This window comes from Arvicanthis niloticus, chromosome 9, assembly GCF_011762505.2.
Source record: "Arvicanthis niloticus isolate mArvNil1 chromosome 9, mArvNil1.pat.X, whole genome shotgun sequence".
Lineage (NCBI taxonomy): Eukaryota > Metazoa > Chordata > Mammalia > Rodentia > Muridae > Arvicanthis > Arvicanthis niloticus.
In genome coordinates this window covers 57,668,354-57,687,438 of record NC_047666.1, presented here as the reverse complement: position 1 = coordinate 57,687,438, position 19,085 = coordinate 57,668,354, and the positions used below count along the sequence as shown (strand labels likewise).

Genomic DNA, 19,085 nt, shown 5'->3' with positions numbered 1-19,085 from the left:
TTTGTAGAAGTAAGTTTCTACAAGAATTTCCTGCTAAGAGAGGGGAAACACGCACGTTCAAATCTATGTAGTTCCTAATTTGGCTACTTATATTCTTAAAGCTCTGTGTCCTTTTATCTTGTGAGAATAAGTACAGAGGGTTAGAATTCTTGTTCTGTTTTGAGACAAGGCTTCCTGTAATTCAGGGCTAGCCTTCAACTTCTGATCCTCCTGCCTCTACCTCCTGAGTTCTGCAGTTACAGGTGTGTTCTGTGCCTGGTTTATGTGTTCCTGGAGATTGAACTAGGACTTGATGCTTGCCAGGCTAACTCTTCACCTGAGTTTCATCCCTAGTCATTTTTAGGACCCTTTATGGTATTGTTCAGTTAGTACTGAGGATCAACCTGATTTTCATTAATATCTGAAAATTTATAGTTCATGGATACTCTTGAAATGGAAACTTCCAAATACTATGAATATAAGTTTAAAAATTAAATCCACATTTTATTTCACAGTATTTATTCTAAATATGTCTTGCTTCTTTTAGACTTCTCTCTTGGATCTCAAAGAGCATGCTTCTTCCCTGGCTTCCTCAGGACTAAAAAAGGACTCACGGCTCAAGACCCTAGAAATTGCTCTTGAGCAGAAGAAGGAAGAGTGCCTAAAAATGGAGTCACAGTTGAAAAAGGTTGAAGAAAAAGTTCCCATTATACTTTTCTTTTCATAAGAACACTGTAGATAGTTCTGAGTGCCTGTTCTCTCTCTCTCTCTCTCTTTTTTTTTAAAGTTAAGGATTTACAGTGACAATACAGAATTTACAGTTATTTTTTATTGTTTCAAGATAGGTTTGGTCTTATGGTTGTGACCAAATACCCAAGATAAACAGTACTAAAGTAGGAAAAGATTTATTTAGAATTATAGTTTGGGAGATTACATTTTATGGTTAGATGATTCCAATGCTTTTAATGTTTAGTGAGGCAGAGCATCCTTGCCACCAGGAAGGCAGATATGAGTGAGGACAAGGTGTTTATTTCAGATTGTGTCCCCAGTGATCTACGTCCTCTACTGAGAGTCCTACCTCTCAGTCCACTTCTCAGCAGTGCCGTCACATTGTGGTTTGGGGATTAAATCACAGATTTCAGCCAGAACCTCCTGATGTACTGACTCCTTTCTCAGTCACCCCAGTAATGAACACTGGTAAATCAAGCCTTCAGCACATGGTAGAGGAAGACTTTCATCTCTGGGAGGTGGCTTCTAGAAGGTTCTTGTAGACTGCTCTTTGCTTATCCAGGGCTGTTTCTCTTTTCCTTTGCTCTTACCATGCTGTAGCTTTCAAGCACCCCAATCTAGCCTAGAATTTTGATAGTGCATTAACATCCTGGCTTGTCACTACAGTCATTTTTTGAAGTCTGCTATTTTTAACAGTTTCCATAATACATACTGTACATTTTGATTACTGCCACCGTCTCTCTTGTTTTCCTCTCTTTTACCTGACTCCCAAGTCCTTTACTCACAGTCAATTTTTGTTGTTGTTGTTTTGTTTTTGTAGCACACTGAGTTTAAAGCCAGGTATCTTAGGTTACTTTCAGTTGCTATGATAAACACCTTGACCACAAGCAACATGAGGAGGAAAGGGTTTATTTCATACAGCTTACAGTCCACCATGGAGAGCAATGAGGGCAGGAACTGAGGCAGAGGCTATGGAAGGATGGTTGATCTCCATGGCTTACTATACAGCCCACGACCATCTGCCCAGGGTGTCACTGCCCACATGGGCTCAGCATCACTACATCAAGAATTAGTTAATAAAATTCACAGAATGTAGGCAGTCTAATGGAGGCAATCTCTTAATTGAGATTTCTTCTTCCTAGATGATTTTAACTTGTATCAAGTTGATAAAAACAAACTAGCACACCAGGGCTGTGTGACCATGGCTTGGTATTAATGGAACATGTTGAGCTCATCAGTGCTGATCACGATGTTTGCCACCCATTGAATCTATCAGTAGATCGCACTGTAGCAGGATGGGGTAGGACCACATAGGACCCTCCACAGCTCCCGGTTGACTGTTGACAGCAGGCCCATTTCCTGGAAGCCCGCTGCTGGCAGCTACTTCTGCATGAGATCATGCCCACAAGATAGCATTTTCTAGTTTTTCTTCTCTTCTCCTTCTTTTCCTTCTCTTCCTTCTTCTCTTCTTTTTCCCCTCCTCCCTCCCTCTTCTTCTTCCTCTTTTCTTCTTTCTTCTTTTTTGGGGGATTTTCTATACAGGGGTTTCTCTGTGAAGCCTTAGCTGTCCTAGAACTCACTCTTGGACCAGGCTTGCCTCAAACTCACAGAGATCTGTCTGCTTCTGCCTCTTGAGCACTAAGATTTGCCACCACTGCCCAGCAGATTGATCTTATTCTTAATGTTTATTTCTTGTGGATCATCGGCTTCTGAGTTATATTTAACCTTGCACTTCTGTTTAGTTACTGGTCATTCCTCTCCTCTTCCCCAGTCATTCTTCTTTTTCTCTTATTCATTTCTATGGACTATATTATTTTTATTTTACCTTCAAGGTATATTTTGAAGATTTATTATTAGGGCCGGAGGAATGGCTCAGCAGCATGTATTGCTCTTTCAGAGGACTGAGGTTTGATTTCCAACACCCACATCAAGCAGCGTCCAGCTGTTTATAATTTCAGTTGTAGGGATCCAGTGCCGCTGGCCTCCATGGGCACCTACATTCACATGCAGAAACAGACACACACATATATATGATTAAAAACTTTTAAACAGCCGGGCAGTGGTGGCACACGCCTTTAATCCCAGCATTTGGGAGGCAAAGGCAGGCGGATTTCTGAGTTCGAGGCCAGCCTGGTCTACAGAGTGAGTTCCAGGACAGCCAGGGCTACACAGAGAAATCCTGTCTCCAAAAAACAAAAAACAAAAAAACCAAACTTTTAAACAAGTTTTATTATTATTATTAATGTATATGTTTGTGTATCCGTGCATGTGGATGTGGGTGCTTACAGAGTTCAGAAGATGCATATTGGGTTCCCTGAGCTCTTGTTTTAGACAGTTTTGAGCAACTGACATGAGTGCTGGAAACTGAATTATGGACCTTTGGAAGAGCAACAAGAGCTTTTAACTATTGAGTCATCTTACATGCTTCTTGTCTGTTTTAAATCAAATAGAAATGATCTTGAGTGTCATCTTATATGCCACTTCTCTGTTTTAATAGAAATTATCTTGAGTGTATTGTACAGACTCATTTGTTAAGTGATTGAGTTTCCTGTCCTATGTCAGTTAAAGGCTGGGTAATTAGCATGTGGTGATGGACAACATAGAACTGCCCATTGTCTTCAGAGAACTAATAGTCTTTGTTAGGGAAAATAGACACATAGCCAGCAAAGTCAAGTAAGTCACATGGTCCAGGGTGCAGAGGAGCTCTCCATTGAATTGACACTTATCTATCAAAGTTAGGATACTCTACCATGTATGGACCCCAGGACACTGGTATTTATACTTTCATATTTGTAGCACAAACAATAGCCATAGTTAAATGTAAATTTACTTCAGTGGCATTGATTAGAAGCTGTTGTTGATATTTGTTTGTCTTTTGTGACTCCCCCTCCCCCAAATCTCTTTGTTTCCTATTTCCTATTCATTAGCATTCCAGGCTGTAGGTGAAGGGAACAAAAGGGAAGAGGGAACAGGCTACAGTAAAGAGGAATTTCACAAAGATAATATAACCTCAATAAAGTCATAGTGACATTTATGTGTGTGTGTGTGTGTGTGTGTGTGTGTGTGTGTGTGTAGTGGAGATTCTTTTATTCATTGCTACTTTTGTTTGCATCCTCAGTTTCTCTTTTTCTTCCTCTTGATATATAAATATAATGAACAGTCTGTGAAATAGTCCTATCCTCTTCCTTGCTGTTAGACACACTATATTAAAGAGTCACTGTAGCTTTCTCCTGTCCATGAGAGAATGACCAACAAAGGAATTTCCCTCCTTCTTTAACCACAAAATTAACAAAACAATGTGAAACTAATTTCAGTAGGCTGGAGAACAGTAATCTCTGTTTACTCCCCAAACTTGCATAGTTGTTTCTGATTACATTAAAGGAAAGATAGTAAGCATTGAAGAGAGTAAATTTTCCCCCACTGGGAATGGAACCTTGAATGGACTTGATGAAGCATTCACTCTCAGAAATGTAAATAATACTTTTATGACTTAATTTGTACACATTTTTCTCATATTTTTCTAAAATGTTTTCTGGAGAATTTCTCTACCTCTTTAATATTGTTGAAATATTTAAAGAGATATACTTTTTTGCTTACTCAATAAGAAAAAAATGAATGTTTTCGTCTTTATGTTCTCGTTTCAGTACCTTCATTATATACATGTGGTTTTAGACATTTGTGAGAAGGGATATTTCAGGTTGCTCTGAGACATTTGAAGCTTGGTCCTCAGCTGCTGGTACTGTTTTGGCAGGTACAGAAGCTTTTAAGGTGAAGTCTAGATGGCAAAAGTAGATCACAGAACCCCCCCTTCCCCCTTAAGGTTTACCCAGTTTATCCTTGTAACTGAGCTCTCTGCTTCCCGTCCGTCCCCAGCGTGTAACAGGGCATGCTGAGTCCTCTCAGCTCACACTGCCACGGCTGGAGCCCCAGCGCTGGTCCTTCCCCATGATACATCAATGATGAGACTTAGTCCCTTAGGCCCTAACTGCATTTCCTTTTCCTTAGACTGGCCTTGAACTCACAGAGATCCACCTGTCTCTACCTCCAAGTACTGGGATTAAACGTGTGAGCCCAGCCAAGAGTTCTGTTATCTTTACCTAGCTCCATTTTCCCAGTGTCAGGTATATCTGTATGATTCTGAACACTGTAGACTATATGACTTATACATTTGGTAAGGCTACATAAGGAGAAGGAGATGCAGTTAGGGCCTAAGGGACTAAGTATCATCATTGATGTAACAGGAATGAGGTCAGGATTTAGAGCCCTCCAATGCCTTCCTCATTAGTCTCACTATAAAGTATCAGTTGGGTTATGATGATTTTTTTTGCCTCATAATAAATATTCCAAGATAAAATAGCATTTTAAAATTAATCCATTTGTAAACTAAAGTTATTTCTCTCCCTTTATTACTAATATTTTCATCGTGTGATCCATAAGCAAAGAGAAGCCATTAGAAACTGAAGATTAGCCATTTAAATAGTTGATAACACCATTTGATTGAAATATAAATAGTTCTCTGGGTGTGGGTTACCTACTTCCAATGTACAGACATTGAAAACTTTGTTTTTGGGTAGGCACATGAAGCAACATTGGAAGCCAGAGCCAGTCCAGAAATGAGTGACCGAATACAGCAATTGGAGAGAGAGATTGCCAGGTATAAAGATGAATCCAGCAAGGCCCAAACAGAAGTTGACCGTCTCTTGGAAATCTTGAAAGAGGTGGAAAATGAGAAGAATGACAAAGATAAGAAGATAGCTGAGTTGGAAAGGTAAGAAAAGGGGGCTAAGTGGTGCTTGAAACTTCAAGCATGTTTGACAACTTTTGAGGCAATGTTTCCAGTAGTATAGACAGTTGAACTAGGTAATTCGTTGCTTTTTCTACTATATTATCTACTTATTCTTCTAAGTCAGTGTAAAGTCTTTGCTATGGTCCCTAAAAGATAAGAAATAGGGTTAAAGTGAGAAGCTACTACCTGAACATCACTGGCAAGAGAAGATGCTCGTTCGTGAGAGGTCGTTTTCTCCTTGCTGTATTCCAGGGAGTCCAGAGCGGTCCTTGGTGTTATTACTGCTTTGTGTAATGAGTCAGTGGTTCTCAAGCTTAAGAAGTTGTTGAGCTCATAATCTTTTGGGCTGTGAATTTTTAGAATGCATAATTTAGAGCATGGGAAAGCAATCATATCAGCTTTAAATTAAAAGGGAGATTATGATGCTAATGTAAGAGACTCGTTGGTGAGTCTTACAGGTTTTATATTTGAAATCTTCACAGTGAGTTTTATTTGAACAGATCCTGCCAGAAATAGCTCTCTTGGAATATTTTTTTGTCTTTTATATTGAAGATCAAGCATATAGTCTTACTGCCTTTTCCTTTTCTATGGTCTACTTAACATCATCTCACAAAGACACACAAACACCTTTTCCAGTAGAACTCCATAGTCACCAGATTCTTCTAGATACCTGGAAGTCACTAATTCATAGAGATTTTGAAAAATGATGTTTTAGGAATAATTCATTTTCTTAAAAGCTAGAAAGTTTCTGACAGCATCTTTAAACTATTTACTAAAGTTTAAATTTTGGGAGTTAGAAGTAAGCTTGATATTTTCTTTTCAAGTAACTATTTTTTTCTATTCCACATCAGTAGACTTTGATTCCTTCAGTGAACCAAAAATGCAAATATAGGGTTTCTCATTTCTTTTTTTTTTTTTTAAATTTATTTATTACATATAAGTACACTGTAGCTGTCTTCAGACACCCATATGAGGGCATCAGATCTCATTATGGATGGTTGTGAGCCACCGTGTGGTTGCTGGGATTTGAACTCATGACCTCAGGAAGAGCAGTCAGTTTTCTTAACCACTGAGCCATCTCACCAGCCCGAGTTTCTCATCTATACATTTTGGGTTGATGTTAACTACATATTTTATAGTTCTTGATGATTTATTTAATTTTATGTGTACCAGTGTTTGGTTTTCATGTATTTATGTGCACTGTGTGTGTGTGCCTAGTGCCATTGGAGGTCAAAAGAGGTGGTTGGATCCCCTAGAACTGGAGTTAGAAATGATTGTTAGCCACCATGTAGAGTCCAGGAATCCAACCTGGGTGTTCTGGGAGAGCAGCTATTGCTTTTATCCACTGAGCCTTAGCTCCAGCCACTTTGATAAAATTCTTTTAATCAATATTCTAAGAATATAGATTGTGTGCCTTTTCATTCATGTTGATCTTTGCACGTCTCCCTTTCCACAGCATGTTTGTGTATACACACTTACTTACATACCTTTTGAGGAGCCTGAAATCATTAGTATTGCATTTGTATTAAGGTATGATAATTTTGAAGAATGTTATCCTACCGTTTCAACAAAGAAATTTCTGGATAATATCCCTTTCTTGTTTGATTTGTTAAATTGAAATACCTTCATTTGAAGTAATTACTTTCTGTTGTATGGAGCTAGCTTTAAAAATGATTCATTTTTAGCTTAATTCTGTTTTTATTTTTTTATTTTGTTTTTGCAAGATGGACATGTTGTGAAGGAGAATAAGAAGTAGGGCTAAGTTAAACACAAAAGATTGAAAACTAGGAACACCATGTGAGAGGGAATGTGTGAGGTGTTTGTCTGTACTTAGTGTTTTTTCCAGTGCCATTCATTTCTCTGCATTCATGATTTCCCTTTCTTTACAGCCGAGTAATATTCTATTGTATGTATCTACCACATTTTCTTTACCCATCAATCAGCTGATGGGCATCTAGGTTAATTTCATTTCCTAGCTATTGGGAATATAGCTGCAATGAACAAGGGTGTGCAAGTATCTTTATAGTAGGTCGTAAAGTCCTAGGAGTGGGATGGATGGGTCTCAGGGTAGTTTTAAATGATCTGCTTCTTCAGGAATTTAATTTTTATATGTTGAATTTCATTGTATAATTAATTAGGTGTGTCCATTCTCTGGTCATACAACTTTGTAATATTGTTTGAAGGCCACAGAATTTTTCTTACAAACAGCCACCACCATGACCATGACCGTGACCGTGACCGTGACCACTACTACCACATACTCTAAAAACTCCTAGTAACAAAATCCCAGCCCAGTTGCTCTTGTCCTCTTTGGTCAGAACACTTATTTGAAAGCTTTTCATCTCAACGGGATTTGTCTGCTTGAATTTAACCAAGTATCTTGAGCAGAAGTGGCTTTGTTCTGTATCACAGTTTGCTGAAAAACTAAGGTAGATTTTAATTTCCTTTTATTTTTGGATCCGATTTTTATAAACTGAGCAGGGCTTGTTTTTGGAGTTGGTCTATATGCTGTCTCTGAGATAGCTGGGATTATTTCTTAGTCTTTGTTCCCAGATTTAGTGCTGGAGTGTGTGTCTGTCTGTTGTTTCTGACTGAAGTTTGTTTCTTGTGTTGCCCTTTTACTGTTCCCTGTATGTTTTTCTTTGTTTTGTTTTATCCTGGTCTTGTTCTTCTAGGGTTTATGTATTTTAATGTTATATTGTGCATGTTCTCTCTGTATCATTACCATTCTCAGAAAGCCAGTCTCTTACAGATAATACTGCCATCCCCGGGTTTCTGTGTCTGCACCGTTGTGGGAGTCGGTGCACCACACTTGGTAAAGTGTGTGTATTAAGGCTCAGTCTTCTTATAAATTGTTGCTCCTGTTGCTGGAGTAAACTAGCTGGAGCTGGCTTGGGATTTTACTTGATCAGCATTACAGCCATCCATTTGAGCTATACCTCTTAGGGACTCTCTGCTTTAAATAAAATCAGCCTGCGTTCTCTCTTGGTAGGTTCTATATGCTAGCTTTATCGCTTTAGTTTTTTTGTTTTTTTTCCTCTTGCTCTTGCTCAAGAATCTTCGAGGTTGATGTTACTCTGCTGGAACACTTGTGTTTGGAGACACGACCTCATGCAGTCCCAGATTGGTCATAAACTTGCTGTGTAGCTATGGATGTCTGATACTTCTGCCTTGATTTCTTGTGTGTTGGGAGTGCAGTTGTATGCCATTCCTGATTTATGTAGTGCTGGAAACTGATCCTGGGGCTTTGTGTATATTAAAAAAAATCAGTCTACCATTTAAGCTGCATACTCTTAATCTGGGATACTCTTTTTGTAGTCCCCAGTAGAACTTCAGTTCCATCTTGTACTTTGGCATGTAATATTTACTTCTAGAAGGTATTCAACAATGTTTAAGTATAAAAAGAAAAGCAAACCAATGAAACAAAAGAAAATTCTTCGATTTTTTTTTCATATTACTTCTTTACCATTAAAAAGTTATCAGAATTAATCTTTGTGAATGAAGAATTCCTTTCCCATGTTGGTTCTTAAGAAAATTGCAGTGTTTGTTAGAAAGTGTAGTAATGGGATTCTTTAGATTTAGTGTAGTAACACTCTTTCACCAACTACAGTTCCAGAAAGAATGTGAGGCAAGCCATCCATCCATCCATCATGAGTAGAGATATTTTTTCCAATTGAAATAATCACTTATGAATTCATTTTCAATAGGAGAAATAATCTAGTTGGGGAAGGGTTAGGAGGAACAGGAAGGGAAGTTTTTTGTTTGTTTGTTTGTTTTTTTGTTTTTTAAAAAGACATTGTCTTACATGTTTGTGATGATTTTAGAGGCTGGTTAAGCAAGTCTGAAATCTAGTTCCAGAAATAGAGGTTTATAATCCGGATGGCATTTGGCACAAGGCAAAGCAGGGTTCCTTTGTTGCTCCTGTAACTTCAGCCCTATTTCCACGATATAAATAATTCATTTGTGTTCACTCAGGTTATCTTGGGTAATATCCTCTAGTAAAGTGACTAGAGGAGTGTGTGTGTGTGTGTGTGTGTGTGTGTGTGTGTGTGTGTGTGTTACATGTCATGCATAGTTACACCCATGTGTGCCAGAGTTCAATGTCAGGTATTTTCCTCAATGACTTCACTTTATTTTATGTGACAGATTATCTCATTGAACTTGAAGCTCACTGATCAGCTGGCCTGGCTGGCCAGAAAGCCCCAGGATCTGTCCTCAGGTCCTCATGTTTGCATAGCAAGCAGTTTGCTGACTCTCTGTGGCCTTGGTGAGTTAATGTTCATGGAAACCACCATCCAGTGGCTATGGATAGTCTTTACAGAGAAAACTAAGTGGAGAATAAGATGTCCTTGTCCGAATAAGTAGGTTTAGATTGCCTCATGCTTTTGCTTTCCCTTGCTGTGATAAAGCACCCATCTGAACCAGCTTGGTGAGGAAAGTGTTTATTTGGCTTCCTCTTCCACCTCATAGTTCATCATTGAGGGAAGCCAGGGCAGGAAGTCAAGCAGGAACCTGAGGCAGAAACTGAAGTAGAGGTAGATCATGGAGGAACACTGCTTTCTGGCTTGCCCTCAGGTGGCTCAGTTTTCATTCTTACACAGTCCAGACCACCTGCTTGGGGGTGACACTGGCCACTGTTGGCTGAGTTTTCTCATGTCAATCATTAATCAAGAAAATGCTCTACAAACATGTCTATAGGCTAATTTGGTAGAGGTAATTCTTCAGTCTAGATTCCCTCTTCTCAGGTAATTCTATTTTGTGTCATATTTGGAAAAAAACCAATCAGCATACCTCTGGAAACTGAATACTGTAACTAAAAATATGTCTTCTATACTTAGCATGTTAGTTTCCATATAGATCTATAAATAATAGACTTGTCTATGGCTTTTTATGCCAGCTCATGTCCAGTGTCGTCCTGGTTGTTCTCCTGCTCTTTTCCACTCCATGGTCTCTCCACATCCTAGCATTGGCTCTGCTCTCCGGCTCTGCTCTCCAGCTCTGCCCACATAAGGATGTGAAAGCCAATCCAGCCTTGTCTGTTACGGAATATGACTGTTGCTGAGATGTCTTGTTCAACAAGTGTCCTTTTCGCCCTATACCTGTGTGGTTTACCCAGAAGGTCATTTTGAGGCTACGGACAACTTATTAGGATTTAGCTTCTTGGATCTTTTGTCTCTGAATAGAGAGGAAGAATATACAACTGTGACCTCAAAGCAGTGTTCCCACATCCTAGCAGTGTCCCCACTTGCTTACTGTGCTATCCTCTTCAATAGAATTCACAGTAAAAACCATCCCTATTTTTCAGCCACACAGAGCTCAAATTCAGTTGACCCCAGCAAATGCCCGATGTCTTAAGACTCCAGGATCATACACATTAGAGTGCTGAGAGTCCTAAGTTTAAAATTGGCTTCCCTTGCTTCCTACAGGTAGTTTTTATTAGCTACCCATCCTAGGCCTCAAGGAAGAGTGATGGAGCCACCTTATAGGTACAGTGTGGAGGGAATGAGTTGTGTGCACCAGTGCTGGGAGCTGCCTGTTGGAGTTGCCTGTTGGGTGTGGTTTTGTTTTGTTTCTGGAGTTAGATGATCCCAGCCTGGCCCTAGAGCTTTTCAAACAAAAGTCCAAAGAAGGGTAAAAGAGAAGGTCCTGCTCCAAACAAACTTCCGAGGAACTCAAACTCCTGGGTATGGGGTAAAGAAAAGTGTTGTTTCTCATAATTGTCAAGAAATTCAAATCTTGGAAAATGGCTGAACGGGCCATTAGCAAGTTGTGCTAGATTCTGTATTCAAAGGAACCTGTCTCAAGGAGGATGATTATGATAGAAAAAGTGCTGAGCACATAGATGGATAGCTCCTTCTCAGAGGCTTCCCAATTTAGGCAGAGATAGGGGCCAGAGCAGCCATTGGTGGTACAGTGAATGTTGTCTTGGCTTATGGGCAAGTGTTCAAGTATGAGCAGGCAAAAAGACACAGTCTGGATGCTGACCTGCAGGAAGAGGTGGAGGAAATACAGATATAACAGCTTCTTTTTCTGGTGGAAGTTCAGGAACGATATCTGCTTGGAGGGGCTTGGTTTCCTGGTTGCCTCCATGGAACCCATCTCCATTTCCCCTGTGTTCTCTGTCTCCTGCATGGGCTTCACCTTGACCTTGATGTGCTTATGTCGAATCTGAGCCATGAAGAATTCCATGAGAAAGAAGAAGGTTATAAAGATGAAGTAGAAATAATACCACATTTCTGAAATAGGAATGGTAAACAATTGTTCAAAACACTCCATAAGACAAGGGTAGGTGATATCTCTGTGGCATTTGACAACTTCATAGATGTGGTACCATGCCCACCGGAACATATGCATCACTGTGCTGTACACTGAGATTAGTCCTAACCACAGTGTCCACCCAGCAGAGTAGCCAGATTTGTTACTCGATACTGAGTACAGCACAGGGATGACTCCAGTCATCAATGCAGGCTCCATATCTTGTGACTCTAGGACACTGATGGAACTAGAGACCAGAGCTCTTGACAGCACCCTAGGAAGGAATGCAAAGCCAAGAGAAGTTGGGATTAGTAAGAGCAGTTGCTAAATAAAGTCTGACCACATCCCTGAAGCTCCATGCCTGAGTTTCAAGTCACTCAGCATCTCTCCAATTCTTGCCAGCTCCCATCCCTTCGTCCATCCGTCACTGCCTTCCCATGTGGTCGTTCCCACTCTCCAGTCAGTTTAGGGCCTCTGCCGTGTGAAAATTAGAAATGTAGTTCTTGTTTGCTTGCTAGAGCACTTGAGGCTAGGAATCCAACTTTCCACCCATATTTTACAAGTCCATATTGTCCAGGATGATGCATCAACATAGTGTGGACCTAATTACATTAGAAATTCCTATTGTGTCTGTCTATTCTAGGTTTATTGTGGAAATCTTTATGCATTCTCCCTTTGTCAGAAAATTGCACAAGACTAAGAAAAGAATAACACACCCTTGTCTTTCTTGCTGCTGAGCACACAGGACACATGACTTACATTCACTGTGTTCTGTGTGTGGCTCTTTAGATACAGCTGCCACAATAAGTAATGTTAGCAGTGGCAGTTCATGACCATAGGGCCAGTGTGAGCCTTGTGCTAGTGGTCAGGGTCCCCATCGCTGCACTTTTTTTGGAAGATAATTTGAGTACTTGTGTTTGGGTCTCTCTCTCTCTCTCTCTCTCTCTCTCTCTCTCTCTCTCTCCCTCCCTCCCTCCCTCCCTCCCTCCCTCCCTCCCTCCCCCACTTGTGTGTGTGGTGTGTGTGTGTGTGTGTGTGTGTGTTGAGGGGGGACATGTGTACTTTACTATGGGTCAAACCCAGGCCTTCACCCTTCACATATGCTAGGTAATAATATCTCTCAGTTCTTCATTTTTATTTTGAAATAAAACAAGGTTTCACTGTGAATAGCCCAGGCTAGCTTTGAATTTGTTTTCATCCTGCCCAGCCCCTGGAGTGCTAGAATTATAGGAATATGCTTTGTCTTGCTTTATCTTACACATATTTTTTCATATGATGGTGACCAATCACTTGGAGCTTATGGTACTTAATCGATGATTTGAGTATTTTATTGTGGCAAAATATTCCTATTATAAACTCTGTTGTTGAACTACTTTTGTGGCATTAAGTTCAAAACCATCAACCCCACTCATTTACCAAATGATTTTTTATATTTGCATTTGAAATTTTTATTTATTTATTTATTTATTTATTTATTTATTTATTTTGGTTTTTCGAGACAGGGTTTCTCTGTGTAGTCCTGGCTGTCTTGTAACTCACTCTGTAGACCAGGCTAGCCTCGAACTCAGAAATCCGCCTGCCTCTGCCTCCCAAGTGCTGGGATTAAAGGCATGCGCCACCACTGTCCAGCACATTTGTAATTTTATACCCACAAAACATTGACTGACTTTCCTTCTTGAATGTTACCATTTTGCTTTGTAATATTCAAATTCCATTTAAGAGTCTGTTTATGTGTACTGTGTGTACATTACCACTCTTTGTCAGCTGATACTGGAGCAGTTCATGCACCAGCAGCAGGAATGGTAGCCTTCAGAATGAGCTGGTAGGTCCAGGTCTAGCTGATGGGATAATCAGGAAGGACCAGAAGAGTAGGTGGGGACAAGGGAGTATGAACACTTAGGGACAGCACTTGTATACCAGACTCTTTCCTGTAAGATGGACCGGCCATAATTATTCTTGTGTTTCCGTTAAGAAAACTTAGATAGTAATTTCTGATCAATAGACTTACTTCTAAACTAATTAATTGTCAGTTAGATTGTTCTGCTGCTGGGCCACATCTCAGAGTCCCTTGTACTCGTCTTTCTGCAGTGGTGTAGCTGGTGTGGCTTTGCTGGGAAACTTTCACCCAGCCCATCACCTGCCACTCTGCCAACTGCTTTGGAAGTTCTCAAAAAGAAAGTGCCCTTTGAGGGCTCTACTAATTAGCAGAATGCAGGCCCAGAGAATTCTACAGATTAAGCCTCCTTGATTGAGAAGGAGCCTGTTATCAATGGCCAGCTGAAGTCAGTTCTGTCTGGATCTGTCTCTCTCTTCAGTGTGCCTATATTTTCAGTAGTGTGCACTTGGGAATGATAATCAACAGGTTCAACAAGCTTTATTATCAGCTCCCTTCCCATCCTTTTAAATTCTTCAACCTCTAGATCGTGCGTTTATTTGTGTGTGTCCATAAGTGCACATCTGAGTATGTATTCACATGTACTCATGTGGGTACAAAAGGTCAGCCTCAGGTGTCATTTACCTTTCATTTTTGCAATGAACTCACTTACTTGGCCTAGAATTTGCTAATTAGGCTTGGTTGCCTGGCCAGTGAGTCCCAGAGATCTGCCTGTCACTGCTGATATAATGCTGGGATTACAAACATATGTTAATATCCCTGGCTTTTTTTATTTTTAAATATGAGTTCTGACGATTAAACTCAGCTCTTTATGTTTGCACAGCAAGCATTTTGCTGAGTTATCTGTCCCAATCTCGATCTCTACAGTCTCCTCATCTCCTTCTTTAAAACTGAAAATACAGAAATTATTAGCCAAGACCCTTGTTTTCTTTCCAAATCCACGAGCCCATTTTTATTGATTATCATCTTCTTCTTGGTGACAATGGTGGAAAGGCTCTGCCCCTTCCCTGTAGAAAGTCATTCTCTCCAGTGAACTCTAGAACCCTTCCCTGATTTGCATGGAAGCAGTCTCTTGTATAGTGTGGCCCCAACTCTCCACTGCACTTCACAGGCAAGCTGCTTGAAAGAATTGACTGTTGTCTTAGTCATTGTTGTATTGCATGGCCACAGCAACTCTCAGGGCTGGCTCATGGTTCAGAGGTTAGTCCATTATTACCGTGACAGGAAGCATGTTGTCATACAGGCAGATGTTTTGATGCTTTGCTTTCTTTTTCATTTTAAAAACATCCTTCCTTCCTTCCTTCCTTCCTTCCTTCCTTCCTTCCTTCCTTCCTTCCTTCCTCTTTTCCTTTTTATTCAGTCTGCAACTCTAACCTATGGGTAGATCTTCCCTTTTCATCTAATCCTCTCCTCACAAACATGGCTGTAAATCCAATCACATTGACAATAAAGATTAACTATCATATGTCTACTCCCTTGTCAGTTTAATGTATATTTAAAATCAGAACATCCCATCCCTGTTCTTCAAAGGCTCGTGAATATCTCACAATGCAAGATAAGGTAGCTCTGTGGGCAAAGGCACTTGCTGCCAAGCATGGCAACAAGAGTGTGAGCCCCCAGGATCTGATGGCAGCGGGAGAGACTTCTGCCAGTTGTCTTTGTGCCTCTGTACATGTGCTGTGGCATACACATGTGCACACACAGACAGACATACACAAACATTTATTAATGAACCAAAACAAACTCCTAACTATAAAGACCCTTGAACATAATATGGGAAGATGCTAAAGTAACATTGAAACCCATTTGCACAAACACCAAATGTTACAGTTCTATTTGTTGCTGACTGTAGTAGAGTCATTTGGACTCCCACAGCCTTGGGTAGCCCTACCCTTTAGCGTTCCCTCTCCCGCCCTCCCTCCCGCCCTCCCTCCCTCCCTCCCTCCCTCCCTCCTTCCTGCCTTCCTTCCTTCCTTCCCTCCCTCCCTCCCCCTCCCTCTCCCCACCCTCCCTCCCCAGGCCACCTGCACTCTTTGCCTATAGCTTTCCTCAGTCCCAGCCTCACAATCCTAGCCTCTTAGACATCCTGGAGTCTCCATTCTAATGCTCTTCCTACCTGTATAGCATCCTCCTTTGGCCTTTTAAGGTCCTTTTGCAGGCAGTCCAACTTACTGTATACCATCCATCCTCAGTGTTTCTCTGGCATCTTAGTGCAAGCCTCTAGGACACCACCACACTTGATTTTTCTGTGCCTGGAAGCTACATGGACAGTGATGCCAAGTTCTGCTGCACAGACAATGTGTAGCTCATCCATGGCTCTAACGCTTCTGTGTTTTGGCAGCTGAGCCTGGGAAACCATTTCCCTAGGTAGCTGTTACTCAGTCCCTTTATTCCCATTCTCAGTTCAGTCTTCTCTTTCAAATGAATGCATTTTGCAAGCTCTGGAGCCTTAGGTAGTGAGATCTTGTCCTCAGGGAACCTTTCCTATTGTTCAAGTGTGAATGCAAGAGTTTTTCCTTAGGTGCATTCATCACTTTAATAATTGCACCTACTTCCTCTACTCTCATCTTGTCTGTAACTTTGAACTCACTTACGTTTCTTTCCTTGCCTAAGTACATATATTTAAGAAATATATTTCCATGTGTTTCTGCTGTTTTACTGTAAATCTGAGGAAGAGAAATCAGTCTGTATGTTATATGATCTTGAAATTTCTGCCAAACAGCTTAGTCCGTTTTGAATTTACCCTCACTTAAGTTTATATGACATGGTGGAACACAAGAAAGAATTTTGCCAGAATATGAGTGGGTTAAAGCCCACTCTTTGATAGTTTTAATTTCCCCCTGAAACCTTTTCTACCAGGCCTTTACTGTCTGCGTTTCTATTGGCATCTGGGTCTTCCAGACTCTTAGCAGAATGGCCCATTAATCTTGGCTTACATTCTGGGACCTCTCTAGCATCCTGCTTCACACTCTTCCACATTACTTTCACAAATCAGTTCCAAATGCTAAAGAACCACATGGTCAAGTTTATTACATCAACAGTCCCACTTTCTGGTAGCAGTTTACTGTATTAGTTACTTAGTTGTGGTAACCAGATTTCTTACAAGAAGCAATTTAAAGGAAAAAGGATTTATTTTGGCTCTTGGTTTGAGAGTGTAGTTCATCATGGTGGGAAGGCATTGTGGTGGAAATGGGAGGCAGTTGGTTCCAGTGTGTCTACAGTTAGGGGCAGAGAGAGATGAATGCTCTGCTTTTGATTCTTAAAGTAAAAATTAGGTCATGAAAACAATCATGATGACATTGGGCAGTGTAAATCTTAACTGCTGAGGAAGCCGTACTGGTTTCCCTTACGCTGACTACTTTTCAGAAAAAGAAGCCTGCCTATTACAAAAGGCAGTAATGACTCCTAGAACATTTGCGCTGTGGAGGGCTGTTAAACATGGCTACTTTGCAGGTCTTAATGCTGGACAATGTTGGAAATGAAATTGTTTAAATAGAGCCGTTTTTGTTCATTATTGTTGTTAGATTGTCTTATTCAAGGAAGTTAGCAGATTTAGATTGATTAATATCAGTTATGATTAAGGAAAAAATTGACTTTGAGAAATTTTTTTCAAATTCTTTTAAGGATATTAGTTTTATAATCTCAGAGGAACAGAAGCTGTCAGTGTTGGTGTTTTTTCCCCCCGCTTTGGATGACCTGAGTCCTCTTCATGCAGTGGGGTGGTGAGGGAGTAACCAGTCTTACAGGAGGAGTGTAGAAAACTCACCTGACTGAATGCTGATGCTTAATATAAAACCTCTAATTTGCCTCTAATGCCAGGGGCAGCAAGACGGCTCAGCTGGTAAAGGTACTCGACACCAGTCCTGATAACTGAGTTGGATCCTCAGAAGCCCACATGGTGGAATGAGAGTACAGTCTCCTACAAGTTGTCCTTTGACTTCCATACACAAGCCATAGCAATTTACATATGCCTACACTTACATACAAAATAATTACATGAATTTAAAACCCAAACCACAACTAATGCCAGTTTTAGCTATTTAAATGTATTGACAACATCCATCCCCCTTGTCTTTAAGAAATTTGTTCTCCTCTTCCCAATAAATGGTCAATGTTAGACAAACATTTTAAAGGAATTTTCATCAAAGTATTAAACTCTAATAGGAAATGTATCTGTTATGATCTCGAATTCTAATTTTTAGTGCCTGTGAAGAATCTGCATGATCCTGTCCTCTTTACTCTGTGTTTTATGCCTTACCCATTCATGAATGTTAGTAATTTTAAGTATTGTCCTTATTAATTTTTTCTAACTTTCTCTTTCACGTTTTCTTCCTGGATTTGCTGTTTTCTTCAGTCTCACCTCAAGGTCAGTATGCTTGACATAAGAGAGAATGTAATTGAGGCTCATTTACTAACCTCGTTTTCCATTCTAATAGGGACTAAAATGATAGGATGTATTCCAGGAAAGTGATGCCTAGATCTAGTTCTGAGCATACAAAATGTCAAGAAAGTAAGCTTTGCATAGTACTGAATGCAAATTTTTGTTCTTTGGAAGATAATGAGAATATTCAGAATGCATGACTGAGTGGGTTTTTGCTGAAGGAGCTGAAGATGTAAAGGGCCACCAGGGATGGATGGTCTGGGAGAACTTGTTTCCATCTTGATAGCACTCTATTAGCAGTGTCTTGGTTAAGAACTTAAGCAGGACGAAAGGAACAAAAGTGATGTAAATTGAAATATAAAATTATGATAGAGTTAAAATTATAAGCTTGTTTATGTCATATACCTTACCAAGCAATTTTTCTATCATAATAATGAAATGATATATAGTCCCTGTTTATAAAAGCGCCCATCTCTTGATACTTAATGGCTAGCAGTAGGCAGGGGAGGTTGTTATTCTCATGGGGAAGTAGGCACAAAGAAAATGATTGCCCCAGGTTCAGGCAGCCAGATGACTGGATTTAGCTGTGATGTTTTGTTTTAGGTATGCTTTATCCCAGACAGGGAGGCCATTTAAGTAGGTAACCTATATTGGTTTTACATTTCCGATCTTCCTGTCTCTTTATGTTATATGAACTCTAGATTGAAAAGTAGTCCCAGATTATTTGGGTTTTCCTAGGCTTCTCACGTGTAGGTTTTACTCTGTTAAATTGGGATGATTATCAAATGTAAAGATTGAATGACTTACTCTAAATAGCACTAGCGCATAGGGACACAGGAAAAATGGTCTTTTCTTGGCATTTTCTCACAAGTACTCTTCCCACAAGACTCCATTCTTGGACTATGTTCCAAATGAACCCAATTCCTTTTTGTCTCACTTTAATATTTGATTTGTTGTCAGCTTTCCTCACTGCTGTCTGCTTCTGTTCTCTGTTAGTAGTGGGGATCATAAGCTGAAGGAAAACAACCCACTAATGGGGGGAAAGCAACTTGTGAAAACCT

General features: G+C 40.1%; 1 protein-coding gene across 1 annotated transcript in view; it reads left to right on the top strand.

Moving 5' to 3' along the window:
• The window catches only part of Erc1 (ELKS/RAB6-interacting/CAST family member 1), a 288,788-nt gene that overhangs the window by 102,784 nt on the left and 166,919 nt on the right, over positions 1–19,085 (top strand). Inside the window, 3 exon segments of the mRNA XM_076940435.1 lie at positions 527–667; positions 5,283–5,476; positions 17,998–18,009. Coding sequence (XP_076796550.1) covers positions 527–667; positions 5,283–5,476; positions 17,998–18,009 — 347 coding nt within the window.